The 12,476-nt window shown below is 46.1% G+C and overlaps 1 protein-coding gene and 1 long non-coding RNA gene across 2 annotated transcripts in view; one reads left to right on the top strand and one right to left on the bottom strand.

Annotated features, from left to right (window-relative positions):
• LOC127687090 (uncharacterized) overlaps positions 1-12,476 on the bottom strand; it is a 375,067-nt gene that overhangs the window by 189,709 nt on the left and 172,882 nt on the right. The window lies entirely within an intron of this gene.
• Lrrc74a (leucine rich repeat containing 74A) overlaps positions 4,587-12,476 on the top strand; it is a 29,158-nt gene continuing 21,268 nt past the window's right edge. The window contains exons 1-2 of the mRNA XM_052185354.1: positions 4,587-4,629; positions 6,404-6,532. Coding sequence (XP_052041314.1) covers positions 4,587-4,629; positions 6,404-6,532 — 172 coding nt within the window. The remainder of the gene's footprint in view (positions 4,630-6,403; positions 6,533-12,476) is intronic.

Raw genomic sequence — 12,476 nt, 5'->3', positions numbered from 1 at the left:
CTTGGTTTCTGTGAATTGTTTGTCTCCCTTCTATCTCTGTGGTCTTTCTGTCTCCCCACCTCCCTTGTGTTCCCTTGAGTGCCTTCCTTTTACTGCGCCCAGGACTTCACTTTTATCCTCCCCTATCCCACCATCTTAACTTAAGAGAAAGTTTTACTACTTCGATAATTGCAACTATATCTTCAATAGCTTCATTCATATGTGAATGGTAATTCATAGATGACTCTCATACTTGTGGGGGGTTTTTGCGGAGCAGATGTATTAAGTCATTCATTATTTCTTTGATAAGGTCTCCTGTATCTAAGGCTGGCCTTGAACTCACCATGTAGCCCAAAATGGCCTTGAGCTTGTGAACTTGCCTCTACCTTCTGAGTGCTAACTCTTGACCGCCTCACCCAGCTCTATGCATTGCTGGGGATCAAACCCAGAAGCACTCTTCCAACTGAGCTATATCCATGGACCTCATATCTGTTATTTTGTTTACCCAAAGTTCTTTTCCTGGCCTATAGATAAATCCTTCTGACTGCAGTCCTCTTCAATGGATGTCCGAGGGATAATAATCTCACAGACTAAACATACCCAAAGTGCAAATGTTACCTCCTGTCTGTTGTCTCTTCCCACAGACCACATTGTTCCAGTTTCTTTGACTTCTTTTATGAAGAACACAACCATTCTCTGAGTTACCTGGCTCTCCTCCATTATCTCTTCTCACTGGAGGCCAAGGAGTTTGATCACCTTTACATCTAATCAACCCAGTTCATCCTTTAGCCACTCCTAATGGTCGCTGATTTCCCCCCCTAGCCTTAATCTACATTCTGTAGTGCCTCCAGAGCATGCTTTCCAATGTGTAAGATCCACTAGGTCATTCTGCTGCCTCAAGCCTTCCTGCAAAGCTGTATGGATGTCAGGATGCAAGTCTGAGCGCTTGGCACGGCATGGCAGGCTCCTTCCCTTCCCGGTGCCTTCTGCAGCACTTCCTTCCCTAACGTGAGTCATGCTGAGGCCTCACCATGCTATGATGACTTAGTACCTGGTTTTCTTTGTCATTAATCGGCCTTAAATACTCCTCCCCACCCTTATCCACTTACACTTTCTTAAGGAGCCCAATAGGAAGTAGGTTGGGCTTTATGGAGTTCTGAAAGCAGCCAGAGGCTATGCCTAAGTGCACTGAAATAACCGTGTGTCAATAAAACTTTATAAAAACAAATCATGGCCCAGATTTGACCAGTGACCTACATAGTTCAACCTATCCCAAAATCAAACACTTGAGCACAATGTTGCCCCAGAGACGAAGCAAGCCAATTACAGATGTCATTGCAGAGGCAGCATGGGCTCTGAAGCCAGAGAGATTCCATTCACATCCTCACCCCATCACCTAATAACTTTGTGACCTTGGACCACTCACTTAATTCTTCTGTCAGTCTCCTCTTCTGTAAAACAGGAATAATAGAGTTGTTGGGTAGCTCAAGTGCACTAAAATATACAAAGTCCATGGAGCAGAGTCTGACGCTTATCCGGATATAAAAATACTAGCACAAAGGACACAAAGGACTTCCTCTACTTTTAGCCTCACTGGTGAGCAGAAGTAACGGTCATGAAAAAGCTGGGATAGGAGGGATGTCTCAGCATCATGTCTGCTATTCTTGGTTGTCAATTTGACTACATCTGGAACTAACTACAAAGCCTTCACAGTATGCCCGGTGACTTGTGGTTTTAGTACCTGTGCTAGCTATTCCAGATGTTGTCAGGTTGATGACCAAGAACAGCCATCACAAGTATGTAAAGAAAAAGCGAAAGCACCTGAGTTCAAATTCCTAACGTCTATAGGAAAACCAGGTATGGTGACTCCGGTGTTGGAAGGCCGATCCTGTGAGCTTGCTGGCCGGCCAGTCTAGCCCCAAAGAAAACAAGCAAGCCATCAAGCTTCAGATTCAGTAAAAGACCTTGTCAAAAAAAAAAAAAAAAGTAGGGGCTGGAAAGATTCCTCAGTAGTTAAGAGCAATGGCTGCTCTTTTAGCGGACCCAGACCCCATTTCCAGCCTCTGTAACTCTAGTTCCAGGAGATCCAATGCCCTCTTCTGGCCTCTTCATGCCTGCCATAGCCAGGCATGCGTGTGGTGCATAGACATGCATGCAAACCAAGTACCCATAACACATAAAATCCGAAGGCTCCTGAAATCCCCCACTCTGCCCTTTGCATGTATGTGTAAGGACACACATACACACCACAAAAACACACACAGAGAGAAGAGAAAGCATTCCCCTTTTTCTTCTTTTTTTCAAAGATACATTCATTTTGTGTAAATGAGAGTTCTGCCTGCATATATGTCTGTGACCTGTGTGCGTGCCTGGTGCCTGCAGGAGTCAGACAAGCCTGGGGGTTGTCAGATCCTTGTGAGCTATCATGTGAGTGCTGGGAATAAGACCTGGGTCCTCTGGAAGAACAGTCAGTGCTCTTGACTGCTAAGCCATCTCTGTAACCCCTTCTTGTCTTATTTCTAAAGCCAACATCATTGGGGGGGGGATGAGGATTGTGTCACAGCAGGCACGTGGGAATCAAAGGACGGCTTTCAGGATTCCAGTCTCTCCTTTCCATCATGTGGGTCCCAAGGATCCAACTTAGGTCTGTCAGGCCTCAGGTCTAAAGGCTCTGGCAAGAGCCTTTAACCAATGAGTCACCTTGATGGTCCAATTATCATTTTCTTAGTATTTGACACCTGAATGGTACCCCCAAGAGACAATCCTCTTGGATTTACTCCAAGCCAAAATCATGTAGCACCAGTTCATTTCCCAGGTGCCCTCAGGGCCCCCTCCCAACATTGCAGGAGACTATCTCACAAACTTGTCATCTCAAAGCACAGTGGTCTAATTAGTTGGTACAATGCTGCAATCTGATTATGAGGTTTAGTTTTGTTTGAAACTCTCTAGTCCAAGCTGGCCTTGATCTTGTGATCCTCCCAGCTCTGCATCCTGGGTATTGGGATTTCATGCAAGTGCCATCAGGCCTGACTGGTTATAACACAAGACAAAAAGGACACAAACTCAACAGTGGGTGAAAGACTTCAATGGAGAGAGAAGGGTCCTTTCAATGACTGTGCTGAAACAATCTGAACAGGTACACGTGCAAATAATTCTCCACTTCATGCACAAAAAATGAACTCAGAAGCCTGACGACCTGAATTCAATCCCCAAAACCTGTGTAGAAATGCAGGTGTGGTGCCAGGCGGTAGTGGCACACACCTGTAATCCCAGCACTCTGGGAGGCAGAGGCAGGCAGATCTCTGAGTTTGAGGCCAGCCTGGTCTACAGAGTGAGTTCCAGGACAGCCAGGGCTATACAGAGAAACACTGTCTCAAAAAAAACCAAATCCAAAAAACCAAAAAAAAAAGAAAAAAGAAAAAAAAAAAAGAAACGGGAAAACTGACCTATTTCATAGACCAGCCATCCTGGAGTATATTGCAGTATACAACATAGAAACACGAGACTTTGCCTCAGACACAAGATGGAGGAAGGTTCCTGAGAGGTGTCCCCTTGGTTATACATACACACATAAAACTATTTTCCAAAGCCAGATTTCTAGAATTTCATCTCACAAATGACCAAAAGGGAGACTTTCCCTCACCCTCCTCCAAGTCTTCGAGCCACTGACCTGACTACCGATGCCCTGAAGCCTTAATCAAGGAGCAACGGACAAGCCCTTGGCTTCTCTTGACACCACAGCTCGAGAGAACTTCAACTCCACATGCGAACACAGCTGAGCGTAGGAATGCCGGCCTGAAGTAAAACAGCTCAGGAGTCTGGCTCGAGTGACGCTGTGGTAGCAACGCTGTGGTAGCGAAGCGTGGTGATAGGACATACGCTTGTGGTGCTTTGTATTTTGTTCTTCTGTGCCAAGGTCGAGGATGCTCTCCCACCGGTGTAAGAGAAAAGGAAGAACTGGGTAGAAGACACCCGACTTCACCCATCACTGAAATACTTAGTACCTGAGGCGCAGCCACCTTGAGAGAAAAACATGGTGGCGGCGCTTCACAGTCACCTGACTAAGAGTCTTGGGTTTGGTGCTAACTCAGAAGGAAATAGGCTGTCGCTAAGAGGCCCCCCTACAGCACCCGAGCACTCACAGCCAAGTCTGGGCTTAGACCCAGCAAACATATGAGAAAAGATGATCACCAGCGCCACCAAAAGGGTGGGAGGCCTGCTGTTGCCAGGTCCACCCTTGTGGATCACAATGACTGCGTGAGATCATGGAATGTTGAAGATAAAAGGAAAGCGGCTCTTATGTCACAAAGTCATAAGCGGGTGGGCATCCTTTTTGACCAGGGTCCGAGGAATAGCCCTCTACCGTTGTCCCCGATGAGTCCCAGGCCTAGCTGGTGACAAATCCATACATGCCGGATTCCCATCAAGGCCGGCTCTCCTCCAAGCTTGCTGGGATGAAAAAATAGCTACAGATTCCCTTGGGATTCACCCTCAAGAGAGCAGTGCACATAGTTTGAATCAGAGCCTAATGGACAGGTGTGCATCTTAGGGAAGCAACTACCAGGGGACAAGAAGCTGTCACCAGCCCCCAAGGGAGTCCTGGCAGCATGGACGACGATGATAATGAGCCTCTTGAGTCCGAGAGCAAAGGTGAAAAGGCTCCCAATTCTCGCCCTTCCCAGGGTTGCGTCCAGTGATCTGGTAGACTGCAAGGGCCCTTCTCTCTCTGCCCGCGTCCCTGCAATGGCAGTGATGGAGCATGACATCAGGGACAGGGTTTAGAAACCCCTCAAAGAATGAGATGTGAGGGTAGAACCCCTCAAAGAATGAGATGTGAGGGTAGACAGGGCTCTTAGGAGCTCTAGCCAATCTTCATTTCCATTTTGTAGACTGGTTGACGTCACACTGATAGTTAGAAATCAGCCACGCTAGGATTGTTTACACCACACGGACAGACCAACAGTTGCTAATTTGCTAGTGTCCCCCGGTTGAGTGGAATTCTAAAACTGTCTGAGGGGCTAGAGAGATGGATCAGCACTAAGAACTTTCCACTCTTCCAGAGGACTTTAGTTCAGTTCATAGTGACTCAATAACCTGTAATGCCAACTTCACGGACTTAATACTGTCTTCTGGCTTCTATAGGCACTGTACACACACACACACACACACACACACACTTCTTTCTCTGCCTCTCTGTCTCTCTGTCTCTCTGTCTCTCTCTCTCTCTCTCTCTGTCTCTCTCTCTCTCTCTCCTTTTATTGTTTTGACATATAAAGAAACTGAGACTTGGAAATTCACCGCTTTTCTCAGAGCACAGGGCTGCAGACTGGGCGGCTCAGTGGCTGCATCCTGACTCCCGAGCTTGCCACAGAGGCTTGGGAATAAATATTGGGACCTGACTCTGTGAGCAAAAACTAAGACATACACCTCCTTGGGGGTCCTTAAGGACTCCTTAAGGAGTCCACCATCTAGAATCTGAATTGTGAAGGTAGGGGTTTGTAACGTTAGCCCACTCAAAAAGCAGACTGGTATACATGCAGGAAACTCTCAATGAATAAAAATAAAATCAACAGGCAAAAAAAGAAAAAGAAAAGGGAAGGAAAGGATAAGCCGGCCCTATCGGCCAGGCCTTCCAGCAGCACAAACAGGACTTCCTGAAGCCCTGAGGCCTGCTGATGCTGGAGGAGTCACCTCTGAGTGTAGCGTGTGGCTTTCAGGGGCCCATCATGCAGTAGCTCAATGAACAAACCACATTTAGCAAGTGTAGGGACCCACTGTTGCTCTCAGCAGAGCCTCAGTGAATGAGGACGAGCATGCTTCATCAGAGCAATGAACTTCAGCTCAGGAGACATCTTCAATCCTCTCCTCCATAGCCCCAGGAACACTTCTGGACTTGAAGGAAGAGAAGCTAGGCCAACTTTCTAGAGATGTGATTGTCTCCCTTGCTCCCAGGAACATATCTCCACCTGTTTTTTCCTTTGCATCTGATCCCAGTCCTGACCTGTTTTGCCCTTCACCTACCTCCCAGCGGCACGGTGTGTGACTGTGAATAAGTCCAGGCTTTGGGACACATCCTTTCACCAGAAAGAGTAACAGGCTCAACAGCAGACCTCAAAGTCCCTCCAGACAAATGACGAGGGAGGAGTGCGGGCAAGGATCCCACCGAGAGCAGGCAGAGCAGGGAAGGGGACTGGATGGAGCAGAGAGGTGACAGAGGACACAAGGACTCCAGCAATTCAGCCATAAGGAGGTCTTAGAGGAGGAGGCTTCCCTGGCAGGGCTGAGGTGTGAGGCTCTGGGACAAAGGCTGCGGATAAGACACAGAAGGCTGAAGAGAGAGGCAGAGATGAACGGACTCAGTGGTAGGTGTCACTTAATACACTGCAGGTTTAATTCCCAGAATGGGATATGTTTTCTGTCCCAGATGAGACTGAAGCTGCACTGGCACCTCAGAACAGCGATGACACCCTCTACTGTGAAGCTGAAACCCTTCCAAGTGTTGAGAAAGAGAAAGCTACCCGGGAGGATTCGGAAACCGACCTGGAGATTGAAGGTGAGGTGACAGCTAAGGAGAGGTGGGTGGCAAACCAGCTTCCTCAGAAACTGGAGAGACTGGCTTCCACCAGAGTGTTCCTCTCAACCCTGCTGGAAGATTGTAGCCGGAAGGCTGTGCTCAATTCTAGACCACCTTGTCCTCCTGGCTGGCTGGGGACAGAAGGCACAGGACCTGCTGAGCAGGACCCACATCAGGTTGTTGCTAGGATCTAAACCGACATGCAAAAGTTTCTGATCTTTAAATCTCTCTCACGTGATTTTCTTTTAAAGTGTGGGTGTGCATGTGTGTGTGTACACAAGAGTGCAGGTGCATTCGGAAACCAGAAGCATCAGCTCCCCACCTGGAACTGGAGTTACGGGCAATTGCAAGCTTCTTCACGTAGGTTCTGGCGAGATTAAGTTCAGGTCCTCTGGAAGAGCAGTCTATGCTTTTAACCTCTGAGCTACCTCTTCAGCCTCACCTTGCCCTGTCCCATGTAACTCCTACATGATTTTCATAGTCCCAGAAGGCAGACTTTATTACATCTTTTCTAGAAAGGGAACAGAGGCTTAACAATTGTGAGAGTCACCCAAAGTTACCAAGAGCTGGCCAGGGCTACATAAGCGACACCATGTTTGAGTTGTCTTCAGCATTCAGTATTCTGTAGCCCTAATTCAGGGACTTTCTGCTCACCTGAGAGTTCCTATTTCTCCTGCTCCAGAGTTCCAAGTTTTGTCTCGACCAATCAAGCATCCCTGGTTACCCTAGCTGATGGAGCTCAGGCAGACACTCTGTTCTTGTAAACAACACCTTCACCGTCCCCTTCTTCTTAATATCCCTAAGGTGAGAGATGCCAAAAAGATCATTTGTGAGCATCTGTGAAGGAAGGGAGGAGGATGCTGGTCCCACTGGCTGAGAACAGCCTCCAGCTTTGCAAGCACAGGCTAGCCCGAGTCACCCTTCTTTTGTTGGTTCTGTTTATGAGAGGGTTTCATGTAGTCTAGAGTGGCCTTGAACTCATTGCATTGCCAAGGATGACCTTGAATTCTTGATTTCCCCTGTCTCCAAATGCTGAGATTACTTCTATGCATCAAACCCCCTCCTCTTATGTGTTCTTTAACACAGATGGCAGGCAGTGATTCCTAGGCCGTAGGAATGTGAATCTTACCCACAATATCAGCTTATAAGACCTTCCCACCAGTCAACATGCAAATTTCCTCTTCTCCTCAGGCCTCCTCCCCACTTGTGGTGGTTTGAATAAAAAATGACCCCTCTAGGCCCATGAGGAGTCACACTATTAGGAGGTGTGGCCTGGTTGGTGTAGGTGTGTCACTGGGTGTAAGCTTTGAGGTCTCAGATGTCCAAACCAGAGCCAGTTATGTCGATCTCTTCCTGCTGCCTGCTGATCTGGATGTAGAAATCTCAGCTCCTTCTCCAGCACCATGTCCGCCTGTGTGCTGTCACGCTTCCCACTTTGAAAATAATGGACTAAACCTCTGAACTGTAATCCAGCCCCAATTAAATGTTTTCCTTTATAAGAATTGCTGAGGTCATAGTAATTCCCCAGAAATCCTTTCTTGGTCTTTCTGCACTTTAAGACTATTGTTAATTTTGCTTTCAATGCCTGTTTATCTAATTGGAAGATGTGGCAAAGAGCAACACTGGATGCTTTGCCTGAGGTTCCTGGTTCCATTTTATTCCCCATCATCCCAGAAGGCTTGATGCCCACTGACCATGGGCCAGGCTGAACTGAAGTCTAAGGATCCAGGAGGCCAAGGGCTTGCAATTGAGAGACAGGGTTCTCCTTCTGTTAGTATGGACTATCTGTGTGGAATCTGTCTCCATTTGTCACTGGGGAAGTAGAGTCAAAAGCAGGCAAGCCCCCTACAGTACAAGCTTGCTTATTCTCAAACAAATGCCTAATTTCTGCCTTGGGCTAATTTGTTGTCTTAAGACTGTTACCAGAGTTTTTAGGGTCAGAACCCTGGTTGTTAATGGCCCCGAGCCTGACAACCTTACCAACTGGGCTCAACCACCCATCCTCAAATAGGTCAATTAAAGACACAATTAATAGTGAAAAGCAGGGAAAAAAGGGAGATTTATTCAATATGGCCACATTATGAAGAAGAATAAATAAATAAATCTAGTGGCCCACCCTCGGCAAGTCCATTTGCAGGATCCTGGCATAAGGTTTGGTGCTGCGGACTGAACACTCAGCAGGAGGGATCACGACCAAGGGAAAATCAGGGCTTTGGTTCTCAGGAATGGCACGTGACAGACAGAAACACAGAGGCAGTTTGAATCTGAATGTATTTAGGAGCTCTCAAGCAAGGGTTTTTATACATGAGGAGTCGGTATTACCATTTCAAAAGATGTATTCAGTGAAGCAGGAACAATTATAACCATTTGGCACAAGGAGTTGCAAAATCAATCAGGTATAATGTTCCGCATGTAACAGGTTTAGAGGATCAATCACAGATAACATCAATCTTCCTGATTAGAATACAGAGTCACTTGTAGTTAACAGCAAACGTTCCAAGAGAGTTCTAAGGTCCTAATGAGTTTCCATGAGTAATCCTTATCTAACATCTAGCTTTCACCTTGTAAAAACTTCTTTTTCAAGGTGATTTAATTTAAAACTGAACTTAATCAATGCTTTCCATACCACAGTGTCAGAACCACCCTCATCTACATATGCATAGCCATATAAATTTGCATGTTGTTGGAACTATGGGACAAAGCGTTGCAGTTCTTTTTTTTAAATATTTTTATTTTCTATATTCTTTGTTTACATTCCAAATGATTAGAGTTTATGGCCAGTGATTCTGCTTCAAAGAACTGATTCTTATCCATCTTAATTGGCCTGGGCTATTAGGATCATCTTGTGAAAAAGGAAAAGAGGAAATTGAGAGCAAACAAACTGCCTTGAGAACTACAGCTCAGAATTATCCTCTAGCTAGAGAGTTCCACAACTTGTCCCAGGAGACCTCCTCCCTTTGGAGTCTAATGCCTCAGTCTGTGGAACTCGTCACACAGAATCTACTGGAGTTGGTGTGGCAGTTTGGGTTTAAATAGAGAGCAAGGGGTATGCACAGCTGGCAATCCAGCCAGATGTGGTCCAGCTCCTCACCAATGGCTCTGCTCCTCTCTCCTTCAAGGCGGTCTGACTACTGGTCAGGACTCTGCAGGATCCAGGCTTCTACTCTGGCTGGCTCCAGCTTCAGCCTTTTCCTGATCCTTGCATGACACTCCTGGAGAAAACTAATTTCGTGGGGTTCATTGTTTAAATAATCTGATGGACAAAGGGAAGGATACAATTGCCTCTTTAAAAAAGAAAGAAAGAAAAATAGAAAGAAACAAAGAAACAAAGAAACAAAGAAACAAAGAAGAAAGAAAGAAAGAAAGAAAGAAAGAAAGAAAGAAAGAGAGAGAGAGAGAGAGAGAGAGAGAGAGAAAGAAAACTAGCTTTCTGTGGAAGCAGGTACTTCCCTGAATCTTTGGCAAAGCTCTGTTCATGGCTCATGCTTTTTTTTGTGGTGCTGGAGAATTAAGTTAAGGCCTGGCATAGCCGAGATCCCATGCTAAGGGTGAGCTACACTGCTAACCATGCCTTATGTTCTAACTAACAGTCCTAGCTGGGGCTGAAGGGGTGGCTCAGTGGCTAGGAGTGCCGATTGCTCTTGCAGGTTTAGTTCCTAGCACCAACGTGGTGGTTTACAGCCATCTGTAACTCTAATACAAGGGAGTCCAACACACCTTCTGTTGGTCCCAACAAACACAAGCACACATGGAGTACACAGACATGCATTCAGGCAAAACACCTATACACATAAATTAAATAGTAATAGTAACAAAAAAAAAAAACAGAAAAACACTGCTAACTGAGATGGTGGTGGCGCATGCCTTTAATCTCAGAACTTGGGAAGCAGAGGCAGGTGGATCTCTGAGTTTGAGGTCAGCCTGGTCTACAGAGTGAGTTCCAGAATAGCCTGGGTTACACAGAAAAACTCTATCTTGAAAAAAATACATAAATAAATAAATAACAAAAACAAAAAATCATGCTAATGAAACTAAAATTGAGATATAGATTCCTTCAGCCATCAAAAGTCAACAGTTCCAAGCCTCTCCTTTGCCCTTCAATGTTGCCTCAAGTGAAGCAGAAACACACTGGATTCATCACATGTGCGACTGTAAATTAACCTGTGAATATCGCACCTTTGGAAACCTTTTACTGTGGAACCTTTCTGGTGACCATGACATTTGGTCACACTCCTTGTACTGGCTGGTTTTGAGTGTCAACTTGACACAGGCTGGAGTTATCACAGAGAAAGGAGTTTCAGTTGGGGAAGTGCCTCCATGAGATCCAACTGTGGGGCATTTTCTCAATTAGTGATCAAGTGGGAGGGCCCCTTGTGGGTGGTACCATCTCTGGGCTGTATTCTCGGGTTCTATAAGAGAACAGGCTGAGCAAGCCAGTAAGGATCATCCCTCCATGGCCTCTGCATCAGTTCCTGCTTCCTGACCTGCTTGAGTTCCAGTCCTGACTTCCTTTAGTGATGAACTGCAACGTGGAAGTGTAAGCTCAATAAACCTTTTCCTCTCCAACTTGCTTCTTGGTCATGATGTTTGTGCAGGAATAGAACCCCCCCCCCCCACTAAGACAAATTGGTACCAGGAGTGGGGTATTTCTGTGACAACCTGACCATGTTTTGAGGAGGATTGTGGAAGGACTTTGGAACTTTGAGCTAGAAAAGCTGTGGAAAGTTCTGTAGGAGCTTGGAAGACAATGTTACGAACAGTGCAGAAGATAGAGGCCTGGCTTGTGAAATTTCAGAGGGAAGATTAAAAACTCTTAAAGTGGCCATGTTTTGATTGTGAAGATTCTGTGGTTTTGGTTAGCTGGGGCTGAAGAATCAGTTGTGAGTAACAAGATACCAGAACCACTAAAGCAAACCTTTGTGTTACTGGGACTATTGATGCTGGTTAGCTGGAGCTAAGAAATTAGAGGTGATTAAGAAGAGACCAGCATCACTGAGATGAAATCTTCTGGGAAGTGTTTTCGGAGAGCACAGAGAGTGTGTTCCAGAGATAGCCACAGTTGTATTTTGTGCTGTGGCTGAACTTGGTACTGTGTAAGAGTCACCCAGATGGTACTGGTTTTGAAGGCATGAAGGGGTCATGAAGAGCAGCTGAGGCTCTTGGCACAGTGAGAGGCCACGGAAGGCCACTGGTGAAGGTGCAGCCTCAGTTGCAATTGATGGCCCAGGACTTGAAGGGGTCATGCATAGTAACAGAGGCTTGTCACCATGAAGAGAGCCTATGAGAGGCTATTGGTGAAGCCTAATTACAGTGGAAAATAGTGGCATTTTGGAGATGCCAATGCCATGTGATGACCACCAAGAACAGCAGCAGCAGTGGAGTACAGGCAGCTGGAGCCTAGAAGACAAGCTGTGTGCTACAAAGGGCAGAGCTGGAGAAGTGACGCAAGTCCTTGGAGGAGCCCAGAAGATCGTGAGTTGGATCCCAGACATTGAACCATTGGAGTTTTGAGTTTTGCTTTTGGTTGTGACTGTGCCCTGATATGTTTCCCTCTTGAAGGAAGAAAGTATTTTAGTGGAGCCCACAGTTAGAGACTTTGAATTTTTAAAAGACTTTGAATTTTAAAGATATTGGACATTTTAAAGTGATTGAACTTTTAATATGCAAAGACTGTGGGACTTGTAAAGTAATTTAGATCTTGGGGATGAATAAGAAAGTAAGGGTTGAGGCTTAATAGCGATGTGCTTGTGTGTCAAGTTGACAAGGGGTCAATTGCTCTGGCTGGTTTTGAGTGTCAACTTGACACAGGCTGGAATGATCATGGAGAAAGGAGTTTCAGTTGGGGAAGTGCCTCCATGAGATCCAACTGTGAGGCATTTTCTCAATTAGTGATCAGGGGGGAGGGCCCCTTGTGGGTGGTACC

This window comes from Apodemus sylvaticus, chromosome 6 (genome assembly GCF_947179515.1).
Source record: "Apodemus sylvaticus chromosome 6, mApoSyl1.1, whole genome shotgun sequence".
Taxonomy (NCBI): Eukaryota; Metazoa; Chordata; class Mammalia; order Rodentia; family Muridae; genus Apodemus; species Apodemus sylvaticus.
Note: the sequence above shows the minus strand (reverse complement) of the source record. Positions and strands in the feature narration are given on the sequence as shown.